The sequence below is a fragment of the Mustela erminea genome, chromosome 15, assembly GCF_009829155.1.
Source record: "Mustela erminea isolate mMusErm1 chromosome 15, mMusErm1.Pri, whole genome shotgun sequence".
Taxonomy (NCBI): Eukaryota; Metazoa; Chordata; class Mammalia; order Carnivora; family Mustelidae; genus Mustela; species Mustela erminea.
In genome coordinates, this window is record NC_045628.1 from 4,988,464 (window position 1) to 5,014,722 (window position 26,259).

At 41.5% G+C, this 26,259-nt stretch overlaps 1 protein-coding gene across 3 annotated transcripts in view; it reads left to right on the top strand.

Annotated features, from left to right (window-relative positions):
* The window catches only part of FAM155A (family with sequence similarity 155 member A), a 609,623-nt gene extending 596,465 nt beyond the window's left edge, over positions 1-13,158 (top strand). Inside the window, exons 3-4 of one of the 3 annotated variants that reach the window (XM_032314870.1) lie at positions 11,125-11,170; positions 12,854-12,964. In XM_032314870.1, coding sequence (XP_032170761.1) covers positions 11,125-11,147 — 23 coding nt within the window. In that variant the 3' untranslated portion in view covers positions 11,148-11,170; positions 12,854-12,964. Of the gene's footprint in view, positions 1-11,124; positions 11,314-12,853 lie in introns of those variants that run through there. The other 2 variants (XM_032314869.1, XM_032314871.1) reach the window with 2 other exon arrangements.
* The last annotated feature ends 13,101 nt before the right edge of the window (positions 13,159-26,259 follow it).

Here is a 26,259-nt window from a genome sequence, read left to right on the forward strand (position 1 = left end):
AGATTTTAGAATACGGCAGATACATGCAATATCCAAAAAGGTGTCACTGAGGAGAGCAAGCCCTCCGGGAAACCAGAGGGATGTTGACATCAGTGTGGAGGCAGGATTTGGGCCTCTTGGTCTTCTCCCCCAGTGGTATGCCTATGGGCACATGACATCACAAGGCAGAGAGCACTCTGCCCGTGGGATTATGATCCCTAACCGGCTCATCTTAAAGTAGGAAGACTGTCCTTGGTCATCCCAGTGGGCCCAATGTCATCACAGAAGAGAGAACTGCAGGCCAGAAAGAGGAATCAGGAGGACCAGAGAAAAGGAGGGTTGGCAGGGCTTCCGCCACTGTTGCTGAATTTTGTGATGGGGAAAGTACCCGCCAGCCAGGGAGGCAGGTCACCTCTAGAAGCAGAATCTCTAGTCAACATCCAGCAGGAAAACAGGGATCTCACTACCACGACCACAGGAGAGTGAGTTTTGCTAATGTCCTGGATAGTCAAGGCCAACACCTTGATTTTAGGCTCGTGAAACCCGGAGTGGGGAACCAGTCAAAGTAGCCAAGGCTCTTACAGCAGCAATAGAAAGCAAATCCACATCTTGGTACTGGAAACCTGGGGCTGCATAACCAGGAAAGGTGGGCATGAGTTTGGAACCAGACAGTGGGGGAACTTGGAATAGTGATAACGAAAATCCCAGATTGCCTGGAACAGGATGTTGGTAGAAATGTGGCATTAAACACCACCGGCCAGGGCTCAGAGGGAAATGAGGAGGGTGTTAATGGAAACTAGAAACATGTTACATGGCATCAAGAAGCCTGGCAGAACTGGGTCCTACAGAAGCACGGAAGGCAGAGCTTGAAAGTGATGGATTTGGCCCTAGAACTGAAGAGATTTCCCAGCAAAGTGTTTCAGCTCTAGCCTGGTCTTTTCTTGCTACTTAACATAGAATGCAAAAGGAGAGAGATAATTGAAAGAGCTGTTAGACAAGACAAATCCAGAATTTGATTATTTGGGAGAATCTTCATGTTCCACGATGGCAAAAGATTTAAAAAAAAAAAAAAAAAGTCCTGTCAAGAAAGCATGCTCTGGAGAAAGCAGAACAGAACAGAGGGTAGAGCGGCACAACCAAGGCCAACACCTCAGAAAGTCTGAACGGTCGGAGTCTGGAGAGGTAAGAGGTGTGACTCATAGAGCCTCTCAGCCACCTGAGCAGTGGCCAAAAACAACAAAGGGATTATCTAGGAAAGCTCTGTGGAGGCGCTCCTTGTCTGATGGAGTGAGTCCTTGGGACACAGGTAAGAGTCTCACACAGTTACTGAGAATTCATGTCAGTGAAAACACTTCCAGCCTGGGCTGGCAGGGACAGAGGCAGGATGAAAGGCAGAAAGGGTATTGGACGCCCTCAGACACACTAATGAGAGTGCTCAGCTGCAAACACGTGTTGTTCATCATAAAAGAGGAAGGATGAGCCGGAGGGCAGAGCTCTGAGCCCAAAAAGGAAGCTGAGAACCACACAGGATAATTCCGAAGGCCAGAAAATATGTGGAGTTTGTGCCACTGGACCACAAGCCTCATTTAGACCTAACAACATTTTCCCTTCTATTGTCTTCCTTTCTGAAGCAGGGTGTCTGTAAGTCCTAGCCTGTGCCTATCTCACCATTGGATGCTGGGGGCAGATCATTTGCTTTCTGCATTTTCCACAGATGGAGAGGGATTTTGTCCCAGGATATTATCCCTCTGATTATGCCCAGAGTCCCATCCATACCTGATTTAGGTGATTTGGATCAGGAGTTTCAGGGATTTGGAACTACGATTTAGAGGTTTCCGCACTTTGATTTGATGCTGTATTGGGAGCAGACATTTGGAATCTTGGGATGTGGTTTGCATGTGGCATGGATGTGACTCTTCAGAAATCAGAGGGCAGATTGGTAGGCAGAATAAACCCCCCCCCAAAATAAATAAATAAATAAATAAATAAATAAATAAATAAATAAATAAATAAAAAGACGCCCAGGACCTAATCCTCAGAATGTGTGAACGCATTGCATGGCCAAAGAGATTTTGCAGGAAAGATTGAGGTTAGGGACCTTGGGGGGATGTTCCTCCTGGACCATCTGGGTGGGCCCATTTCTGACTACTGAGCCCTGAAAACCACAGAAGAAGGCAGACAGTTGGCCAGAGACACAGTGTTAGAGGCAAGAGAGATGAAGCAAAAGGAGAGGTCGGAGAGAATGAGAACTCCGCAGGGCATCATTGGTTTTGAAGGCAGAGAAAGGGGCTGTCAACCAAGAAGTGGAGACAGACAGCTTCTGGATGCTGAGAGTTGCTCTGCCAACAGTGTGTGAGGACAGCAGGACCCAAGCCCTATAAGCAGAGAGAACCAAATTCTGCCAACACACCAAATGGCCTTAGCAGTGAATTCTCCCTGGGAATCTCTAGAAAAGAACTCAGCCCTGCCAACAACTTGATTTTGGTTTGTGAACACAGGCCAGAGAAACCCGTCAGCCCTGCTAGACTTCTGACCCACAGAAGCGTAAGTAGATAAAGGGCTCTAGTTTCCCAGCTGAATGTGTGGTGAGTTCTTAGTCCATCAACAGGAAACTCACACAACTAGAGCTTCCCCCTCAGCACCGGACTCTGAGATACAGCCAATGGATGTCTCCAAAGTTATTAGAATCAACGAGATTGTGAACTAGGAAATATACCTGACAAACTGTCTTTTGAATGTGAGAATGAAGTTTATTTGTTTAAATTAAACACAGATGCTCTTGAAAGTTTACCTTCTACACATCCCACGTGGAACATAACTTTAAGTTCTACTTTAGTGAAACAAAAGAGTAGACTAAGAAAGAGGATACTGTAGGATCTCGCGGTGGTGGTATAATGAAAAGTCAAGCATAAAATATCTGTACAACAAAAATAGCCTTTTCCTATTAAGACATTGAAATTGGAATGATTATGAGCCTGGATGAGTCAGTGATACAGGAAAGAAGGGAAACATTTTTTTCTGATTCTATGAAAAATTCAAGACAATTAGAACCTTGGGAAAAGTGTACAAGAAAATCATGGGCCACAGAGAAAGCTCTAAAACTTTCATGATTTTTATGAATTGATGAAGCATAAAAAGTGAGAATCTGCTTTGCCTAATGTTTAAATGATCTTGGATAATATTGTAATGAAATGAGATTAATGAATTCTCAGGATGTACTTTTTTCTTACTTTCAATATTCAGAATTAATATATATATAACATAAACCCAGAGGAAAATGTAGTTTTAGAAAGAAAACAATGATTGGCCGCATTTAGGGATCAATAAGGGAGGACAGAACTGTAGTGGGCTCCTTAGCGGGTCTAAAATCACTAGATTAAGAAATAGATGAGGCAATTTGTTATATAAAGTCATGAAGATAATCGTTCCTAACCAAAAAAATAAGTAGATAAAATAAATAAGCAAAAACCAGAAACAATCCATCAAAAGTGTTTACCTTGGAGAAGAGGATTAGAATTGAAGAGAAAGGTAACAGTTTGCTTTCCATTTTATAGTTTTGATGTTGTTTGAGTAGTTTTACTTTCATACTCATGTAATGATTTTCTCATTGCCATTGTTGCCCATTTATTTTCAAAATATTTATTTTTATTATGAAAATCCATTCCATTTAAACTCTCCTAGGTGGGTGTAAGTAAAGGTTATCATCCTGTCTTATCCTTTAGTACTTTTAACAATTGCTATTAAGGAGGGGAAAGGAGCAGACAGTAAGTGGCAAAGTAAACAGAAACATCTGACTGTCCCACTTCCGACTCCAGTGAAGTAACCAAAGGGACCTGAAATCTAGGTCATCAGAGAGGGGCCATCCATGTGCAAGAACCTGAGCCATTTCCTCAAAAGGAATAGAAATCGGATTCCAGCACACAGGGGACTTCCTTGCAATTCTTCCCTCTCAGGAGAAAGAGTGAGCACTGTTGGAGGTAAAACGTGGAGCTCTGTGATCCCAGCACTCCTTATGTGGAGGAAAGTGGCTCACAGACAAGAGTGAGTTCAGAGAGAGCTGGCAAACATTCTACTGGATTTCCTGAAGTCAGTGTGGACCAGAAATATTCTCCACAGCTGTGCGGGGCTCTCAGGACCAGGCTTGGGCTTCTTCTGAAATGCAGCCCAGGAGGAGGGGTGGGTTGTCATCTAGTGTCAAGGCAGACTGAGAGAAGGTTTGGGCAAACAGAACTAACTTGGGAAGGTTACCCAGAGCACTGGATCCCTTACTGCACTTGTAACAGCATCCTTGGGAGAGTGCGATGTCAAACCAAATACATAACAAAGTCACTATGGCTGTTTTGGAGACAAATGGAAACACATCTCTGTTCAAAAATAAGTATACAGAATATTATTTCCTATGGATGTTGTAAGAAAAATGTCTCCCACTTCTGGGTGTTGGTAGGGTTGGTTCCTCCTGAGGAATATGAGGGAGCGTCTGTTCCACACTTGTCTCCTAGCTTCTGGGTATTTACCAGCCATCTTGCATCTTCTTCAGCTTGTGGGTGCATCACATCTTCACATGACCTTCTCCCTGCATCCATTTGCAGTCTTCCCTCTTTCCATGCCTGTCACTGTGTCCAGTTTCTTCTCTTTTTTTCATTATTTTCAGTATGTGGACATAGATCATATTGAATTAGGTATCCCATGATGACCTCATCTTGACTACGTCTCTTAAGACCCTCTTTCCAAATCAGGTCACATTCTCTGGTACTAGGTTCAAGGTCTTTAACATTTTCTCTTTGGGGGACTTGATTCACCTTTAAACACACAGAAAATGAAATATGGAATCTAACTAATATATACTTTACATGAAATAAGGAAGACAGAGTTTGAGAAGCAGAATGATGTACCACATACATAAGAAAACTTACTGTTAGGGTAATTTCAGACAGCATGTACTCAATAAAATTCAAGAACACACAGAACCTTTAGAACAGGGAGAGAAGAGTGAAAAGGGAATTTGGCTGGGAAGCAGGCAACTGTGACACTGGGTTTAGGTTCAAAAGAGAAAATATCACAGAGCAACAGAGAAAATTTGCAAATACATTATAGATGTGCAGTATCAACCGTCCAGAAGTAAGAATAAGCAAAGGTGAGGGACATGAAGAACGTAGGGATGAGGTCCGAGGAGGAGATGAACAGTGTAGAAATGATGACAGGGAATGTGATCCATTGAAAAATTGATAAACATAAAAGGGAGGAAAGAAACAATCAAAGAAATAATAGGAAATATCTTTCCTGAGCTGCAGGACACTCTCATTTGGCCAGTTAAAGAGATTCTCCCCATCTGGCAAAATTAAAGAAATGAGATTCAATTCCCAACATTTCTGAATTTTGAGAATGAAAGAAGTATCTTACAAGCTCCAGGGGGAAATGACTGTATTTGACCACTGACGTTACATGTGTCTTTCAGAAGAGTGGACAATGTCCACAGCTGTGTCCGTTCTGCAGGATCTCTCTCTAGCCTGTGGCTGGTTGGACCAGTGGGGATGAGCAGAACGAGTCACACAGATTTGCCTCTCCAGGACTGTGTCACAACCTGATGGTATTGAACGGAAAGAACAAAATGATGAAGTCCCTTGTGCCCCGGGCATGAAAGGGCAGCCCAGCCTGCCTGTCCAGGGAGCTGGGCAGCAGGAAATTGAGATCACAGTGCTCATCTGTACCAGGTGGAGGGTATATCACTTTCTGATGGCCAGTCTTGTGATTTATTCTTCATGGTGCCTGGTGTGCCTTATATTTCAAGTAAAAGGCTTGAATTTTTCCAATATTACTCCCAACACCTATTCTCGTTCTTTTCATTTTTTCACCTAAATTAGCTCCTATGCATTTCTCTTCATTGCAAACCCATCATCCCGGAATGAGATCAATGTAAAGCATTATGCAAGTATTAATAATTAATTAGAGACATGATATAAAATATGAGCAATTTGACAATAACTGGGTTTAAAACATCTGATGGTAGCCAAAAAATGATAAAGATGAGGGGTTGAAGGAAAAAAATTTTTGTTAATTTCCTTACCAGTGATCCTAGTAATTAGACAAATATAGGTTCACCTGTGTGTGGTGTTTTAAAAGCCAAGGTCTAATAGAATTAACAAGAGCAAATGTTCAACAAATCATGAAAAAATAACATTTAAATATGTACACACAGAGAAAGATAGAAAACAAAGTGAGTGGTAAAGAAACATTTTTAAATGTTTGGAAATGCTACTATATAGGATGTTAAAAGTAAGATCAAGCACTACAGATCTGACAATAAATGTAAATGGGTTATACTCTCCTTTTTGATCATTGTGAAATTCTTATATGTAGAACACAGTACAGAGAAAGTATAAAGAGAACAAAAATATTAAAATAATGGACAAAGATATATCAGATGACTGTGCTAATATGCATGGAGTTTACATTAATACCAGACAAAACATGCTGAAAACCACGACAGGAACAAAAACAATAGAACTTCACCAAAAAAAAGTATATATATGTACTTTATAAGAACAAAGAGTATCATGTTTCCTTGATTAAGACTAAAGGTCTAGTGAAAAATGTGAAGATTTATTCATTTTCTGTACCTACTGATTTAATAGTCAAATGTATAAATCAGAATCATCAGAAATGGTTGTAGAAGACACATATCTCAGTTGATGACATTTTGAATAGGAAAAAATATATAAACATAAAGACTAAGTATTGTTACCAATGTTAATACTTGCAAAAAATAATTAGATAATAATTTTACAATACAAGGAAAAAAAACCATAAGAAAACAATTAGAGAAAATCAACTTTTTAAAGGCTACATTTATGAAATTAAGGTAAATAAAACTTGAAATTAGTGACAAAAATCATTTTGAAAATGCATCAGTAACATTTTTTAAAAGCCGTAAAACACTCCTTTAAGTCATTTAGATTTAAAAGGAAAATGTATATTGCAATTACAGAATATGCAAAATCACTGCATGTTAAAACATAAGAGAACTGACTGAAGCGTTCTCAGATGGAAATTCAGAGCAATAACTAACTTATTAAGGAAAAGCATGAATTTAAATGAGTAAAGTGACATTCAATCAATACAGTTAGAAGGGGAATAATAAAAGAAAATTCAACAAAAGATGAAGATAATTAAGAAATTGATGCATTAACAAACAGAACATATCAATCTTTAAGAACTGTATCCTTGATAATGCAAAGGAAAGTGGGCAAAAAAATAACAAAACTTGCAAATATTACTAGGGACAAAAAAAAAAGATGAAATAAAGTATTACTAAAATGAAGGAGAAGATTAGAAAACTAGTCTTCAAGTATGTGTAACTCTACATGAATAAATGTAAAACTCTCAATAAGAAGGCTATTTTTAGAGAAATAAGAATGATCAAACCTGACACAAAACAACCTTGACAGATTAATAGCCATGAAAGAAACTGTAAAATTATGCAAATTACCTTAAAGAAAGCACTTGTATCTGGAAAGTTTTATAGATTCCATGCCATATAAATTATTTTTGGTTAGTAAAACTTGAATATAATAGTATATATAGAATATACATGTATATTATATGTATGTTACATATGTAATCTCAGTAAAATATACACATTTAAAATTATTACTAACAAATCAAATAAAGTTGTAAAGTCCAGTCACACATGTAGAGTAGAATTTTCCGTGTGAAATCTAGAAGTTACATGCATATTCTGTGTGTATATATGGGTGTCTGTATTAATTAAAAAGTTGGGGAAACAAATTCCAGCAGTTTCTTCTTGCTTCTTTTTTCATCCTAAAGAAGTCAGATTTGGGGTGATTTCCCCCTTCTTTTTACTTTACTGTTTTTTAAACTTTTGCATTCAGAAAAATAGTAAGTATATCACTCATTCAGATATCTGAAAAAATTAGTCTCATCTATGACGGTAAAAGGTAAATTACTGAGCTAATGAAGGACTGTATTTAAATATTATCATGTGATTGTTTTAAGGATTTCCTTAGACTATTTGGTTTTCCTGTACTTAGATAATATTTATGACTATGCTAGAAGTAATTGCTCTGAACTATGAAAAGTAAGGTTTTTCCATATGACTTGGAAACAGAAAAAGAATTTGGATTGGATGTTATTCAAAGTTTTTCCTCATAATAAATTCTGATTCCACTATTTGTCCCAAGTTACAGTAGGAATAATAATTAATGTGTGAGATTTTACTATCTACCAGGCACTGTTCTAAGCAATTTATGCATATTATTTAATTTTCCAAAAAATCTCCATGAGGTTGCACTATAAGATAGAATAATAATTTCCATTATTATTATATTATTAAATGTCAAATGGCAACTAGTGATTTATTAGAGATTGCAAATAGAACATTTAAGCAAAATGTATCAGAACATTTCATTCACTGAAAATTTCCTTTTTCCTTTTGAAATCCCAATCGCTTATACATCTGTGCAATGAGATGATTGCTTGGAAAGTCATTTATTTTCATTTGGAGACCAGTTTTTACAGTCCCTTGAATGGTGCGGAAAGAGTTAGCTGCTCTGGGTAGGCCTCCCAGGAAGCAAACCGGTGGGCAGGCTGTCGACCCGTGTGCACCTGTGCCAGGGTCAGGGAAGGGGAGGATTCAGCAGAGGGCCTGGACCTGGACCTGGGATAGCCCTTCACTGATGCTCTGATGATTGGAGCCAGCTGCCCAGGTGCCCAGAGACGGTTTCCATCTGTCAGCAGCATTCCCAGCTGGGGAGTGAATCAGAGATGGAACAGAGCAGTACAGGATGGAGAAAAGTGTAGTAATGTTTTCTAGGCAAACCCAAAAGGAAAGAAATCATTTTTAGGCATAAATCCAAAAGAAATGAAGACTGGATAAGGAGACAACAAACCAAACCTCTTAGAAACAAATATTGGTGCACAGTAAAGGGTTTATTGAAAACTTTGCTGACACAGCAGGGGGAACCCAGCAAACCAGATTCACATCCCAGACGCTCCAGACACAGGACTCAGGGCAGTAGATACTGTGGAAGCAGCAGCAGCGAGAGCATAAGGTGGAAAGTGCAAATCTGTTTAGAAGCCATCAGATGTCCACAGCCCATGCCTGCCCTTCCGAACCCAGCTGTTGCTCTCCTTCATCCCAGAGAAGGACTACTGCCCTTGTCTTTACGCAGGGAGGACGATTTTTTTGGAGATAGTTGGAGAAAGCTGTTGGGTTGGGTGCCACCAGGAGAGGTAGAGTGAGGGAACCAAAATGTGGGTTAAATGAATGTGCGCGTGCTGGATGGAGATCCCCTCACCCCTGTGGTCTTCTCCCATTTGGTTCTCAGAAAACTGACAGCACAGCCTTTGCTCTTCTGCACAGGAACTCCGGATGTGTTTTGGCAAATCTGACCGACGTAAAGGGAAGAAATGCACAAATGTCTCCATTTTAAACAGTTCAGATGGGTCCCCTTCTCCAGCCCCTCACAACTCTGCCTAGCTGTCCAGATTGCAATGCAATTCAATCAAGAATGCACAGCCTTCCCACTTAAAAAAAAATAAAGAGAAACAAACAAAGAAAAAAATGGCTTGGAGAAAACAGGGCCATGAAGGGAGGAAATCAAACATGAAAATAAAAGTGCTCCGAATATCTCAGTGATAAGAGGATACAGTGCAACTGTGCAATGAGACCAGTCAGTTCAAAAAAAAAGAAGAAGAAGAAGAAAAGAAAAGAAAAACCCAACATTCAGAGTACATAAAAGAGCTCTCAGAAATTAAAATGTGATAGAAAAAAAAAAAACTCAATAAAATCATTACACGATAAAGCTCACCGAATCCTCCCGAAAGTAGAGCAAAGAGAAGAAATGGCATAAAGTAAGAGAGATGAGATAAGAGAATGAAAGGACAGGTCCCAGGGAGTCTGAAGATGGGAGTCATGCTTGGAAATTTGAAGGATAAGAATTTCTGAACTAGAATTCCATGCTCAGCCAAACAATTAGATACAATGTAGAATAAACACACTTTTAAGCAGGCAGCATCTTGGAAATTTGTTCCCATGAGCTATTCCTTAGGAAGATCCTAGACGCCATGGTCCACCAAGCCGAGAAAGGGTGTAGACAGCAAACCCACGGCCAGAAGCCGGAAGAACCCCCCACGAGGGCATTCCCTGAGGCTGTCGGGCCGGTAGCTGGCTTCTAGGCATCAGAGCAACAGGTCCAGATGAGAAAAAGACTCTAGGGGATAAATCTGATAGAGCACCCTATTCTGCTGAAACAACTGGGAAGTATTTGGGGTTTGAATTAGTAAGTACATAGGAAATTGCAAGATAGTGGTTACCTCTAGGAAAACCAGAGCCGTAAGGCACAGAGAACTCAAGTTTCCTGCATGTCTGAGTTAAGGATTGTTTCTGTAACATCCTAATGAAGGGAGCCTTGTTGAACCCCCAGGCGGGGGGTGCATATGCGCTGAAGAATGAATATTATTCCCGATTATGTTCCCACTTGTCCTGGGGAAGGGGGGGGGGTGTCTATAAAAAGACGAAAGGTGAGAAAAAAATCAAGACAAGCATCTAACAGGTTATTTACAGAAATGTAGCTAAATACAGAAACAGCAAAAAGAGGTTTGAGTATTTGCCTCTGAAAGGGAACAACTGGGGATGGGGGAGGAGGAGGCATTTTTAAAGAAAGAGCTTGTGGAATTATTTGCTTATTAATATATATGCATGTGTAACTCTGAAAAGAATTCTTATTTAAAAGGATGGACAAGGGGAAAAGAAACAGGATGAATTTTATCGGTTGGGAAGAAGAGTACATTTATTGGCCTGAATGAACTGCCTTATTCTTTCTAAAATGACTTTAGTTACAAATCAGCAAAGTAGCTTCTGAGCGGGTTTGGAAGAGCTTCTTATTTGGACGAAATTGTTAAATATATTCTCATTATTAGCATTCTAAAATGTTATCTAATTGACCTTTAGATTTCTAATCTTACCTATAAATTCTCTTCATAGAATATAATTTTGGAAAACGTAAACTTCGATAAATGATTAGTCTACTAGTGAGATATCGTATATGAAAAAAGAAAATATCGTACGTTAAAAATGTCGGAGCTGCAGACCTCATTAATTCAGTTTTTTTTCCATATTCTATCTAGGAGAAGGTGAAGTTTACCTTTGAATGCCTAAGAAGAAATGAATATTGTAAGCATCATTATAAGGATATCTTGGTCATTTCTTTAAAAGAAACTGAAGATTGCAGTGTATAATATCTTATTTAATGGAGTCTATTTTTTTTTAAACAAATATATATTGAGTGTATTTGTGTAATAAATGCTTGTTAAGGATCTATTTTGTTCAAGCATTCTACTACATATTGGGGACAGAAAGCCAAAATACATAGTTCTTGCATTTAAAGTGACAGGTGAATAAGGAAACTGACCTAAAATTAACAATTGTGCTGAAAAGGACAGATAACAATTGCTCCGTTGAAGAGGTACACAGAAGGCACGAGCAGCCCCAGAGTTAGACTTCGCAAGGGGTTCTCAGGGGAGCTGAACCAGAAGCATAGGTGAGAGTGAAGTCCATGAGTCGATGGGAAAAATTCCAGGAAGAGAGCGCAGCTGGGGCAGTGGGGACCAGTATCCCGTGTTCCGGGAGGATGTCTGGAGCACTGGTCAAGGAGTCTGAAGGGACAGGAAAGGTATTTTAGATTGTTACTATGTAGATGGATGCAAGGACACACTATTAATAGCTATTATTATTAACAGTAGCCAAAACTTTTCAAATTGATTGTGTACACTTGGCACTAAGCCAAGCTCTTTACCTACAAAATCTTATTGAATCCTTATAACTACTCTCTCCTCGCTTTTAAAGCTTCAAGCTTAAGGATAGCATAGTAAAGTCTGTGTAGAAACTTGATGGTAGCACTCTGGAGAAAATGCTGCAGTCAAGTTTAAAAAAGGTACAGGCGGGTTTCTGTAGCTACTTAACATGCATATAATAGAGCAAGAAGCAAGACTGGAAAGAGAGAGAGAAGGTGTGCTATTCTTCTCATCACTCTGAACATTTCTAAAATATCCATGAAGCCATTTAAAAGTAAGAGCAACGTCTTACTGTAGAGGAACAGGGAAAGAAGGGGGGAGAGAAGAGAGGCCTTGAGGAGGGGAGAGCGCGAGACAGACTCGCACAGGAAGGCAGCGTGGAGGGAAGGTCGGAAACAAACGCCGAGGACCCTCTTCCCACTGCGGCCCAGGCGCAAGATAGGTATTCGTGGGTCGGATCCGAACGGAAGAATAAGGGCAGTATTTGCAAAGCGAGTCCAGAGGAAGTGGTCCCCTGGGGATGCTTGGGGGGCTCTGCCCCAGGACAGCCCCGGCAGGGCCCCAGGACAGCCCCGGCAGGGCCCCAGGAGAGCCCCGGCAGGGCGAGGAAGTGGCGGGGACAGGCGGTTCCCAGAACGGTCATCCGTGGGCTCCGGCTTAGCGGGAGCAGCGGCCGCTCCTCCGGGCGCTGCCTCGCGTCCTCTCACTCCCGCGGAGGACGAGGCACGCGGCGCGACCTCGCCGGCCGAGCCGACCCGGAACCTCGGGTTCTGCGCTCCGCCCTCAGGAAGCTTCCGTCCTAGGCTCGCGAGGGCCCAGCACGCCCCCGGGCGCGGCCTCCAGAGTCCCAGAGGGCACGGGGAGGAGCCTGCGCGCGCGGGTCCGAGGGCACGGCGGAGGCGGCCTCCGGGCGGTCCCGCACTCGCTCCCCTGCGCCGAACGCCCCGCGCGCGCGCGCCAGAAGCCGGGGCCGCGCCGTCCCCGCGGCGGCTCGTCCGGACGGGGAGCGCCTCCCCGCAGCCCCGCCTCGCTTCTAACCGGGCCCCTGTCTTCGTCCCCCCAGGGCTCTACGAAACCTTTCTCAGCGCCGAGGACCCCGCGTGCTGCGACGTCCGGAGAGAGGAGCGCCCGAGCCAGCCCCCGCCAGGGACGCGGGGCCCCGGCAGCCCCCGGCACAGGACGTCGCTCGCGGCGTCGGCGGCGGGCAGGGCGGGCGCCGGCAGACTGAGGCTGTGCGTGCTCGTGCTCGTGCTGCTGCACACCGTGCTGGCGGCCTCCGCGGCGCACAACGGCACGGCGCCCGGCTGCGGCGGCGCGCACGCACTGCCCGGGCCCTCGCCGCGCGACGAGTAGCCGCGCCCCGCCCCCGCCCCGCCCCCGCCGCCGCCGGACGCCGCGGCGCCCCGCCCCCGGCCCGGCCCCGCCCCCGGCCCGGCCCCGCCCCCGCCGCCGCCCGCGGGGCCCCTGCGGCAGCGCCGACCCGAGGAAGCCGGGCCCGCACCCGGACGGGGACGCCCACGCGGCTTTTTACCGACGGAAAGGCTGCCCAGTGACTTCGATTTCTCACACCATTTTATACACTGTGTTTCCATGTTCGGAGGTTTCAGTTGCTTTCCCTTGGTTCGGGTTCATTCGTTCGTTGATTTTTTGCACTTGTTAATACAGGATTTATTTTCGGGGATGGTTTCTCAGAGGTCAACTAAGTCTCCACCGTCTCTTTCTCTCTCTATATATATTTCTAGTCATCGTGTGTGTCCATCAGGTAGTTCTGTCTCTGTCCTGTCCGTTTCTATTAGAGGAATGATCGCTATGACCTCACGGTGTAGCAAAATACAACAACAACAACAAAAAAAATCATAAAAGATAAAAAAGACAAAAAAAAGAAAACAACAAAAAATACACATAAAAAACCCCCCTCGAACTCTTCGCTCCTGCCTCCCCGGCCTCCCCCCGCCCCCCTGCCCCCCCTGCCCCCCCTCGACCCCCCTACCCCCCCTCGACCCCCGACCCCCGACCCCCTACCCCCTGCTCCTCACTCCCCTGCCCCTCGCCCCCCTGCCCCTCGCCCCCTGCTCCCCCCGCCCCCCGCCCCCCGCAGACAACACGGCTTGCTTCTGTCTGTCTGCGCAGCCGCAGTTTGGGCGCGCACGCCCCGGGCCCGGGCCGCAGTGGCCCCCCCCACCCCCGCCGGGAGCAGAACTAGGGGTTCCTTTTTAGCTGAACAAACAAGCGCTCTCCACGGTAGGCGGAATCAGACAGTTAACACATTTTTTACGTTGACGACAAAATAAAAGCAAAGAAAACCACCACGAACTACGTTGCTCCAGCTCCCCTCCCAAGGCCCCGTCCCTCCTTGCTGGTGGTCCGGGGGCTGCGGCCCGCCCTGAGCCCCGAGCCAGGACGGGGGCGCGTGTTGGCGCTGGTGGGCCTCGAAGGCGACGAAGGGACCGAGGACACGCAGCTGGGTTCTTTCTCCTCCTCCGTGGCTGTGGGGGAGACCATAGAGATGCTCCGACACCTGCAGTGTAGACAATAGAATTTTAGCCCAGTATCTCCCAACCTATGATTTTCAATTATTCCAGGTATAAAGTGTATGCAATTCTGCATTATCACAAAAGAACTTGTTTAAAAAAAAAAATAGGTTAGCCATTTTCATTCAAGCGCAAAAATTTTGTCACTTCGAACACGCTCTAGGTAGTCGAAGAGAAGAGGAGAAATCAGATCGCTCTGTTTGTATTTTTTCTTTTTGTGGGAACATTTCACCTGCTGAGTGTGTATGAATTTGCTTTCTAAAAAAAGGCTTTTATGAGTTTACAGTAGAATCAGTGGAAGGAAGAGTTCATAAGGGCTGTTTTTAAAAAAAACAAACAAACAAAACAAATAATTAAAAAAAAAAAAAACACTTTACATTCCTTCCTATTCTCTAACTACATTTGGGAAGTGCTCTTCAGATGTGTTTGCTGTGTAGCCGGGAGATGAAGGAAAACCATAGAAAAGGTCCTCGTAGCGAACAAAATTTAGTTATTAACTTTATAGCTATGAAATTCCCCCGGTATTTGTTTTTGTTCAAACAAACTTTAATCTCTGCATCATACTTAACCCTGCGACATGCGTACAGTATGCATATTTTGTTTTGAATAAAAAAAATGTTTTGTTCCAGTCTGTTAAGAATATTCAAAAATAATAAAGGTATTGCTTAATAAAATTGCTAGAATTGTTTAGCAGTACATGCACAAATATTTTACTAGATTCTTCGTTTTAATAGTGTTTTGTTGAGACTGAAAATCCTAAAATGGTCTGCGCAAATACAAAAAAAAAAAAAAAACACCAAAAATGCAAAATTCTCCAGTTTTTGTTCCTTTTTTAAAAATCGTTTTTTCATGAAAATGTCAACACACATTCACAACTGCACACATACGCACATAACACACACAGTATTTTCAATTTATAGAAATCCAGTGCTATTTCTGGGGCCCCAAGTGGATGGGAAGAGGCTTGGGGGAATTGAGCTGTGGCAACTGTTAAACACTGGGGGAAATGATCATGTTCAAAGACCCCTCCTGGTGGGCCACAGATTTTGGTGGAGTTGAGGGATGACAGAAGTTGGGGAGAAGCGGGGAGTGGAGGGTTAAGGGGTTCTGACTCCTAACAAAAGACTTAAGGTGAGCTCCTTTTCAACTAACCTCTTAAAGGCTTTAAGATATACAGCCAGGAAAAAGTCTGCTTTGACCTTCCCCTACCTCTGCCAGACGAAGACCAAGCCCCGGGCCATTTCTTCAGTGTCCCCCATGCTGCTTTTTGCTCCATGGAAATTTCCATCCTTTGGGAAAATGACAAATCAACACAGAGGCAAATTCCACCCACTCTCAGGACAAAAAGTTACTATTTCTAGACCCTGGGCAAAATGATTAAAAACAAAAACCAAAAAAACAGTCTCCCATAACAAACAGGGTTTCATTTTCTCTTAATATCTCTTGCAACTGGTTGCAATTCTTTTAAAATATAGAGGGGTTGGAAGATTCCACGGGGCCATGTTTTAGCTTTAGTTTGGGGAGAATGGCAGCTGAACGAGGGAGACCAAAAACCATCACCACTTTATCTGACTGGTAAGTCCTCCAGAAGACAGTTTCAAGAATTGAGAGAAAAAGCACAGTATTTAATTGTACAATGAAACTATAATTTAGGTGTTGAAAGGCTGGCAAGGAGAGAAAGGGAGCAGGTTATTCCCCCAATATCAACTAGCCTTGCAATTGTGTCTCCTTCTGGTAGGATTCCTTTGCCATACACATTTGTTGCTATTATGTGAGAATGACCTTAGCGCCCCGTAATTATTACTGTAAATGTGTAAGCATTTCCGTAGGACATTCCCACTGACACAGTGAATTAAAGCAGCTTTTCTTGGGTTCAGCCAAAGGATCCAAACAGTCAATGAATGACTCCTAGATGGAGTCAAGAAACAAGCATTGAAGAAACAAGTCACTGCACCCATGGGTTGGTTATTTATTTATTTATTTATTTATTTTAAAAGATTTTATTTATTTATTTATTTGGCAGAGAAAGAGACACACACACATACACACAGCGAGAGAGGGAACACAGTGGGAGTGTGGGAGAGGAAGAAGCAGGCTTCCTGCTGAAGCGAGATGCAGGGCTAGATCCCAGGAACCTAGGATCATGACCCGAGCTGAAGGCAGATGCTTAAGAACTGAGCCACCCAGGTGCCCCTCCATGGACCATTTAAAGTAGTTTTTCTACTTGATCAACAGTACGCATGTTAATTCTGATACAAAAAAATCACACTTTGCAATCATCATCCCGTTCTATTTTTCTCATGGTGGATATCCATTGTGTAGTAGATAATGAATTACAGTATTGAAACAATTATTTCTGAAAGCAAGTTGATAATCAAGAAAATGATATTTCATCCACAAATGAATAGAGTATGTTTCCCCGTGTTTATGACTGTCTTTTCTTCCTCAATAGAGAAATTCCAGCTTGTGAGAGATTTTGAGTCTGCCAAACAAAATGTCACAGGTTGGGTGTCATTCCTTACAGCATTTACATTCAGTGAAACTTTGTACTGACTGTTCTCTCATTGAAAAGATAGTGTTGTTTTGGGGCGCCTGGAGGGCTTAGTCCTTAAGCATCTGCCTTCTGCTCAGATCCTGAGACAGAGACCCCCGCACCAGGCTCCCTGCTCATCAGGAAGACTGCTTTTCCCTTTCCTACTCTCCGTACTTGTGTTCTCTCTCTCTCTCTCTGTCAAACAAATAAATAAATATCCATTTATATCCATTGTGTAGTGGATAATGAATTACAATATTGAAAAAATTATTTCTGAAAGCATGTTGATAATCAAGAAAATGATATTTCATCCACAAATGAATAGAATATGTCTCATGCTTAAGTTTTCTTCTCACTGTCTCACTGTCTCTCTCTCTGTCAAACAAATAAATAAAATCTTTAAAAAAAAAAGAAAAGAAAAGAAACACTACAGTGTTGTTCCCCTCTCCCACAATATAGTAAGTGAAAATTGCTCATTTAAATGGCATAATTACCAACAAGGGAATGTAGTTCCTCACCAATGAATTGGTACCATTAAGTTCTAGAACCTGTATTTATTAAAATAAGGCAGACAGCCAGGACAGAAAGGAAAGGAGAAACAGAGAAAAAGGAAAGGAAGGGAGGAAGGAAGGAAGGAAAACAAAAATGGATTTTATATGAATGACTAAGAAATCACGTTTTCCAGGGCAAATACATAAATGAAAGATGCAGTTGGGTGTCAGATTCATGTGCCCAAGAAACAGTGTTTGATATCTGAACACATTCAAGCACTGATCCATCTGAGGCACCATTAGTGTTATTTCTAGGTAACAACTAATTTGCTGCTGGACGCATTCAGTCAGAGCCAGAAAAGGTACATCCTGTTTTTACTAGACTTGCAGACAGGTTACATACACATGCAAATGTACATATAACGGGGAAGGCTATGAGGCCCCGACGTGTCTCCATAGTGGTATTTGGGTGTCTAATGTATATATTGTTTATAAGTAAAACCTGAACCACAGAATTATTCAGTCCAAGACACATACACGTAACATAATAATGAATGATTCCTATTCTCTTTGCTGAAGTTAGAGCAGAATGCTCATTTAAAGACTATACCTACCTTAATGTGGAAAACAGACTCTCAGACTGTCTCCACTAACAAGGGAAGAAGAATTTTTTAGAATCTTCTGTCTTTCAAGTATTAATGATGTTTAGAAAAAATGGAGTATGGCATGCACATACTGCACGGCAGTGAGTAACAAGGCTTTTTAAATGGGAGGAAGAAAAAAAAAAAACAACAACTGAGTGGAACATAGAGCAGCATCCCCACAACATTTATAAGAACTTTCAGGGGCGCCTGGGTGGCTCACTGGCTTGGATCATGGTCTCAGGGTCCTGGGATCGAGCCCCGCATTGGGCTCTCTGCTCAATGGGGAGCCCGCTTCCGCCTCTCTCTCTCTGCCTGCCTCTCTGCCTGCTTGTGATCTCTGTCTGTCAAATAAATAAATAAAATCTTTAAAAAAGAAAACAAAAAAGAACTTTCAAGCTGCTTCAGAGCCTGGAAATTTTCCATACAATGATAAAATGGCAAGAGAATCCTCTTGGCCTTGGAAGAAAACTTAAGCATGAAACCAAATATGTAAGATGTCCTGACACACTTCAGGACAGAAAACATTCAGATTAAAATTACAAATCATAAATTTCCCGCTGGGTCATGCAAGTTCACACAGGTCAGTAGCAGAAAGTTGGAGCTCCCATCGCCTCGAATGGTGAATTCCAAACGTGGGCTTTGGAGCCCGATTAGAATCTTAGGTCTCATGCACGCTTTGGGAGCGTAATTTATTTTCTCTAAATTCTAACATAATTATGAAATTCCCAAGTTTTCAACTTAAAAAGTTAAAAAAAAGAGATTTAAAAAAGAGAGAGAGAGAGAGAGAGATTTCCAAAGTCTTAAGCCACATCTGCTCACATTTTCATTTTGCTGCTTCTCTGGTCATTGTGGTGAAGCGAACGAGGAGGTTGGTGGAAACGTCTCGCTGAATCCCTAGCCAAGAATGGTAGCAGTATGTGCCTTTAAGATTATTTTTTCTACAAAGAGAAAAGGCACAGGATCTCAGGGGCAAAGCCATGGTTTGGGTACCCGCAAACATAGGGAACAAAGGGGCGAGGGACATACTTGAATATGATATCACACTAGGGGGAAACACCTTATTGGACCACTTGAGGCTTAAGTGGAATAAATGATATAAATGTGCCTGACAAGATGGGCTCCTCGGTAACGGTTGTGATGATTCCTTGTTCACGAAAGGTAACTCACTGCTTGCTTATGGCGACCACTCCTGCAAGGGTTTCTGAGTCCTTGGATTATGCTGGTTTTTCTCTTAATAGCATATTTTGGGGAACACTTCACATCTTTATTTTTTTTTTAAGATTTTATTTATTTATTTGCCAGAAAGAGAGAGAGAGCACAAGCAGGAGGAGTGGCAGGCAGAGGTAGAAGCAGGCTCCCCACGGAGCAGGGAGGCGGAGCTGTGGGGCAGGTTTGATCCCAGGACAACATGATCATCACCTGAGCCAAAGGCAGATGCTTAACCACCTAAGCCACCCAGGCCCTCCAACACTTTACATCTTTAATCTAGCAAACTGACCACGGATGACCTTCCAACAGTTTTTTGTTTGTTTGTTTGTTTGTTTTTTATATAAGTTATAGAATTAAGGTGAACACTAATGACTTTAATGTACATAACTTTTTTCTTTATGTTTTTATGTCTTCCCCCTCCAACACAACAGCAACAACAAACCCACCATGATGAATTGTAAAAGAAATCCATAAGAATGGGGAGGTGACCCCCTGTGCACGTGTGAGTTGATTTAAGATTGTCTTAAAAATAATGATGCAGCCTCAAAGTGATTTCTAAACTCCTCGTAGATTTTTTTTTAAGTTCAAATCTTTAATACCTCTGGATTCCATAAACAAAAACATAACAGTAAATTTAAACTTATTTTGCATGAATATATATCTAAACTGAATTGATATGTTTATCTTTTTCTAAAAGATTTTATTTATTTATTTATTTGAGAGAAAGAGTGAGAGAGAGAGCACAAGAGGGGAATGGGTCACAGGGAGAAGCAGACCCTCTGCTGAGCAGGGAGCCTGATGCAGGACTCCATGAGGGAACTCCAGGATCACGACCTGAGCAGAAGGCAGTTGCTTAACTGACTGAGCCCCCCAGGTGCCCCAATATGTTTGTCTTAAAATAGCGCCATAATCCCTACAGAAAGAAATCACAGTGAAAAAAATTTAGGAAACCTGAGAAGTTTTTGAAAAAGTGTAAGAAAATGGATTCTCCCAAGAATCCATTCTCTAAGAAAATGGAGCTGGTTTTTTTGTGTTTTTTTTTTTTGTTTTGTTTTTTTAAAGATTTTATTTATTTATTTGACAGAGAGAGATCACAAGTAGGCAAAGAAGCAAGCAGAGAGAGGAGGAAGCAGGCTCCTTGCTGAGCAGAGAGCCTGATGCGGGGCTCGATCCCAGGACCCCAGCAGAAGGCAGAGGCTTTAACCCACTGAGCCACCCAGATGACCTCATGGAGCTGGTTCTTGAGTGACTTTTCTCATTTCACTCATTCTAGTCTCTCTGCCCCTCCTACCACCTCTCCCCCATCCACTAGATATTTTAATATATTTGCATATGCTCCACCCACTCCCTATTTCTGACAACAGCTGACATCTGGAAGTGCTTCCCCATTTACAGCTATAGTGGAAAACCAGACTCTGGATATCCGCCCATGGAGATGGGCTGTTGATCAGCACGTATTGCAGTGGTGACCATTTCTCTGGCGATCTGAGCTCCGACCACGCCGGCTGCCTCAAGCTGCAGGCTGGCTGTCTGAACGCCAGCTGACTAGAAGGGCATCTGTTTTGAAAAGCAAATTTTCAACGTATGTCCTTTTCTTGTTGACTGGGCCGCCTAACACCAAGTGAACATCCAAGCGAAAGTTCAAGTTCTATGTGGATGTAAGGGGAAAGTCTGAAATGGAGACTACATCCCTGTTACTTTCTCTCTTTGCTTTTCTTCCTTTTACTCTGTGTAATTTTTATTTCCATATCATCATATGCATCTGAATGTATGCCCTAGAACTTAATGGGCCAGATTTCCATTTTTCATAGATTTGTTGATGAACTATGATTTAATAAAAATAGGGATGGCTCTACAAATACATACATAATATTAATTTTTTTGAGTTCATTCAAATATAATTTTAAGGGAATAGAGACCTAGAAAGAACTACAAATACCGGGCAGTACTGAGGGCTGAGAATGATGTAAAAACAAGTAAATTTCACTAAGCTTTTATGTAATATGCTAGCAGGTGGGGGAAGGTTCTGTTCTTAAATTGCAAATTCTAAAATCATTAAAATATTGAGCATATTGGAAAGATATTTTTAAAAAATTTATAAAAGTCACCGGTAAGTTTTGTTTATGTCCTGTTTCTTTGGTCGGCTGGATCGCTCATTTGTTTCTCCTTTCACTACCATTATGCTGCTGAGCAAGCGACTCCTCTCCAAATGGAATGCGGACTTTGTTGATCTGTGGAGAAGACGAGGAAACCATGCCTGGGTATTGAAGGTGACCTAAATGGTCAGTCAACTACGGTCTCGTTCCCAAGGTCAACAGCCACTGATGTGATGTCTCGAGATAAACCAGGTGCTGATGCCGCCCTATGACCAGGGCTCCCACTGAGGCACTTGGCAAGAATGTCATTATCTTGTAACACCAGAAATAACACGTCGTTTGCTTTTTTCCTTCCCCTTCGTTTGGAGGGTACACAAACGTTATCAATAAATGAAATCCAACAGCAAAGAAATTTGTTTCTAAGCCTTTAAACAATGATTCAATTTTGTTGAAAATCTTAGTAAAACATTTGCTGCATCCTCATGCAAAGTCAAGTTGAGCCAAAGCATGTTGATTTAATGTGATTTTCTTTTTCTGAAATGTGATACTGTGAAATAAGGTTTGGGATACTCAAAACATACACTATGGTGAATAAGTAATCAAATATATTTAAAATACACTCAGGTATTTTTGCCGTAATTAGAGTCTGAAATCTGGTAGTTTTCTCTTTATTGCAGTTTTCTTTTCCCCTCAAAGCAATGTAACTTTTTATTTAATTTATGTGGTTTTTCAGAAACTGTCTTTCAATAGCTTTCTGGATCTCTTCAAATTTCATATGGAATCTTGCAGAGTCATACTTACGTTCAGTAAGAGGTTTGAAATTAAAATCTCTACTCATCGGTTAGGCACAATATGTATCAAGCAAAGTACTCCGGTTGTTCCAAGTTATTCGAAGTAGATTCAATAACTTGCTTTGATTCTGATCTCTATCCCCTGTTTCTCCCTTTTCCTAATCTCTATTCCTCTTTCCTCTCTGTCTCTTTCGCTGCCTCTCTGCCTCTCTCTTTTAATTTCAGGATTTTGAAATGAGGGGACCCTGGATGGCTACGTTGGCTAAGTGTCTGCCTTCATCTCAGGTCCTGGGATCGAGCTCCGCATTGGGATCCCTGCTTAGCCTGCTTTTCCCTCTGCTCCCTGCTCGTGCTCTCTCTCTTGCTCTCTCTTTCTATTTCTCTCTTTCTCTCTCTCTCTCAAATAAATGAATAACATCTTTTAAAATGAACTGTCTTAGTGTCAATGTCATTGTTGAAACTTGTGGACTGTCCTATGATTCTTAGACTTGAAAAGACGACTAAATGATCCTACCAGAAAAAAAAAATGATTTTAAAAGATGTGAAATATATTAAATGCTGCAACATTAGAATAAGTTTGGCTCTGCAACCAAGACCTTTTAATTTTCTGGTGAAAACTTTGATGCTCTAATTTATTGCCATGACTCACAAAGAAAAATTCTTTCTGAAATGAGTTAGGGAAGCTGTCAGAGCATGTGAGAAGCACTAATATAATACCTTTATAAGAATGCATTTAAAGAGGAAAACAGTGACTTTGACTTTTTCATGGTTGGATATTTGGATTTTCATATATTATTATAAAATATAGAAAATTTACTTTCAAAATTTGATTTTGGAAAAAAAAATGTGTTTCAACTGAAATGGAAATTTAACCTCCATAGAAATCCAATTGTATTGTATATATTGTATTGTATATATTTTTTAAAGACTCAAGAAATTTTCATTTTTATATTTTTATGGAGAAGTAGCATCTTAACAAGAGCCTGGCCCTCTTCATCAACACCCACAACATCCCACAACACCACTGATTTTGTATTTACCTGAATAATTTGCGAACTATACAGTGGTATAGTATAGTATAGTACAGTATAGTATAGTATATAGTATAGTATAACACTATGCCTGCAAATGGGCAGATACATTTTCAAAGATCTAAGGCTAAAGAAAATACATTAAGGGAGTCTTTCTTTTAAGGGTAATTCATCTCAGGACACCTGCATGGCTCTGTCTTCTGCTCAGGTCATGATCTCAGGTTCCTGGGATTTAGTCCCACAATGGGTTCCCTGCTCAGCAGGGAGCCTGCTTCTCCCTCTGCCTGCTGCTCCCCCTACTTGTGCTCTCCTCTGTCCCTCTCTGACAAATAAATAAATAAAATCTTAAAAAAAAATAAGAGTAATCCATCTCGAATTTTATAACTTGGTGCAATGACAAATAACAGCCAAATCTTGCAGAATATTTATTTAATGTATCAAATCATTTCATTCATAGAAACAGATAAACACCAGATTTCTTCCTTCTTTTCCCTGTGAACTTGGGCAATCAATTAATTTATTTCTCCCTCAAGCATTTCTAAAAGGTAAGTGTAAAGTGAAAATTTATTTCTTGTGTCATTAGGGGAGAAACGATGAAGCTCAGGCACAGTATTATTTGTACCCCTGTCAAAAAGTCCCTGGTACATAAGCACTCATCATCTGAGGAAACAGCTCCGAATCTCCCAGACAGCACACTCCTCTGATGACTAAGACCTTCCACCAGGAGGGTTGGGAACCCTTCTTGAAGCAGCAATCAAGCTCACATTAGAACAAGATGTAGGGGAAGAGAATACATTTCTTGGGGCACATGGGTGGTTCAGTCATTGAGTATCTGCCTTCAACCCAGGTCATAACCTCAGGGTCCTGGGATCGAGCCCCACATGGGGCTCTCTGCTCAACAGGAAACCTGCTTCTCCCTCTCCCACTTCCCCTGCTTATGTTCCCTCTCTTGCTATGTCTCTGTCAAATAAATAAATAAAAAACCTTAAAAAAAAGAAAGAATAAATTTCTTCTTTCAATCATATGATGAACACCAAAAAAAAAATTTCTGGGCAATAGAAATATGTCTTCAGGTATTCAAAGGGAGCATTATATAAATTTCTTCTCTTCTGTTTTGTTAAAGTTTCCAGAAAGGAAGGAAAAAAAACCCTGGGGGTTAAAATCAATACCTAATGCCTTTCATTTTGAGAATAATAGGTATATCTTATTTGCCATTTATTAGTTTATTTAAAACAGACATATAAACTGCTCATGTTCATGACTTCCAATCTTTGCTTGGTAAAAACTTTGTGTGAAGCCTCCAGTCACTGAGATGAAGCTAGGCTTTGGAGACACTGATATAAAAGAAGTAATTTTGGTTGCTTCCAGGAGTTCTGGGACAGTGAGGAAGAAGGACATAGGATGACGATATAGAGAGTAAGTCCGAGAGGGTGGCAAACTTAGAGTACTCTGGGAGATTTCAACTCTGAGTGGCTGAGCTTAAAGTTTCACAGTTGAAGTGACAGCCTCATAATCAAACACAAGGTTGGCAAGTAAAGGACATTGTACGTGGTCCTGTACAGAAGACTAGAGTTGAAGGGACTGCTTTGGCAGTGTGCAGAGACGAGCAGGAACAGACTGATAGTTGGAGAGACAAGAAGACGCTCTTGTAGCCCAGCTTAGAAGTTTGGATTTGGCTCTCAGAGTAAGAAAAAAAAAAAAATTAGAGAATATACCGTGTAAGGAACTTCATGCATTTAATTTTTTTTTTTTCTTGGCAAGAGTAGAGAGCCTAGATTGAGGGAAGTAAGGCAGTAAGGGACTGTAACATCGGTGGGAAGTAGTGAGACTCTGAGCAAATACAGAAGTGAATGAGACCAAGAAGAGGGATGGATCTGAGAAATAGTTCAATGTAGAGTTGGTGGGGCTTCATGGTTTTCTGAATGATTGGTAAAGATAAGCAAAATGCCATTAAAAAAAAAAAAAAAAAGAAATGCACAAAAAGGAATCTCAGTTTTCCACTGTGGTCATTCATCAAATACAGACTCCAGGAAGAAGAATAGATTTGGGACTGTGGACAATCTGTGCACATTTGGAAATGTCTGGGGGACTGCTCCCCCAGCAGCATAACACCCACTGTTACTTAGGCTAACACTACCTGCTCTACAAAGCAGACAACACATTTAAACGGCTCAGCACAACAGAATTGTGCTAAGGAATTTTGCTTTCTTAGACATCCAGTGGGTGCCTCTCCTGTGGCTACTTCCAGCTCCCAGGCTTCTTGTCTTGACCTCCCACCAAACCCAAGGCCTCATCTGAGCCTTTATTAATTCCAGTGAAGAGGACAGAGTAGGCAAGGTGCATCCACTTCTCAACATGACAGTGAAGAAAGCGTTGGCGATAAGAGCTCTGGGACAGATGAGCAATGTCGGGCACACTGGTTAAAAAGACAGTGCTGAAAGGAGACGTAACTTTTACTTTAAGCATCTGTCAAGGTCAGGCACTTTTCATAATTCATTTCTGGTTCTCACAATAAAGCTCATAAAAGGTGTTTTTCATCCTAGATTTTTGGAGGAGGTTCAAGTCTCAGAGAGAGCATGGAGACAGGTCAAGGTTACACAATTGTGAACACCTGTGTTCAGACGTAAGCGTGATTTTTCTAATGCCAAGCCCTTCTGCCTCCCTCAAAAAACACTTACTATAACCCTGCTTTCCTTAATCTAGGAAGAGGCCAGAATAAATCAAACTAGTTAAAATTCAAGTTTAACTTTAAATAATAAAAATAAGTTACATTTTTAATGTCAAAAATATGGGAGAAATGCAGTAGAATTATCTGGTGAAAGCGTCCCCATTTTTCTATTCTTACCTTTTGGTCTTAAGGTTAGTGAATTTACAGAATTTTCTCTCCACAGACTTATACTTGTCAAATCTCTGGTCTTAGAATGAAAGTCTGGCTTCATTGTTGATTAAATATGATCATATCACTTGGCTGTGGAATTCCAAAGAAAATTAGTTGACATTAATTGAAATAGGGTACTAGAGCATTCAGGTCAATGGTCAAGATGAATAATAGATGTTATCCTTAATTTTAACAACTTTACAATTTGGTGAAGGCTACAGGCATATGCCCTAAAGAGAACTGGTAGCCCTGCTTTTCCCTTTAT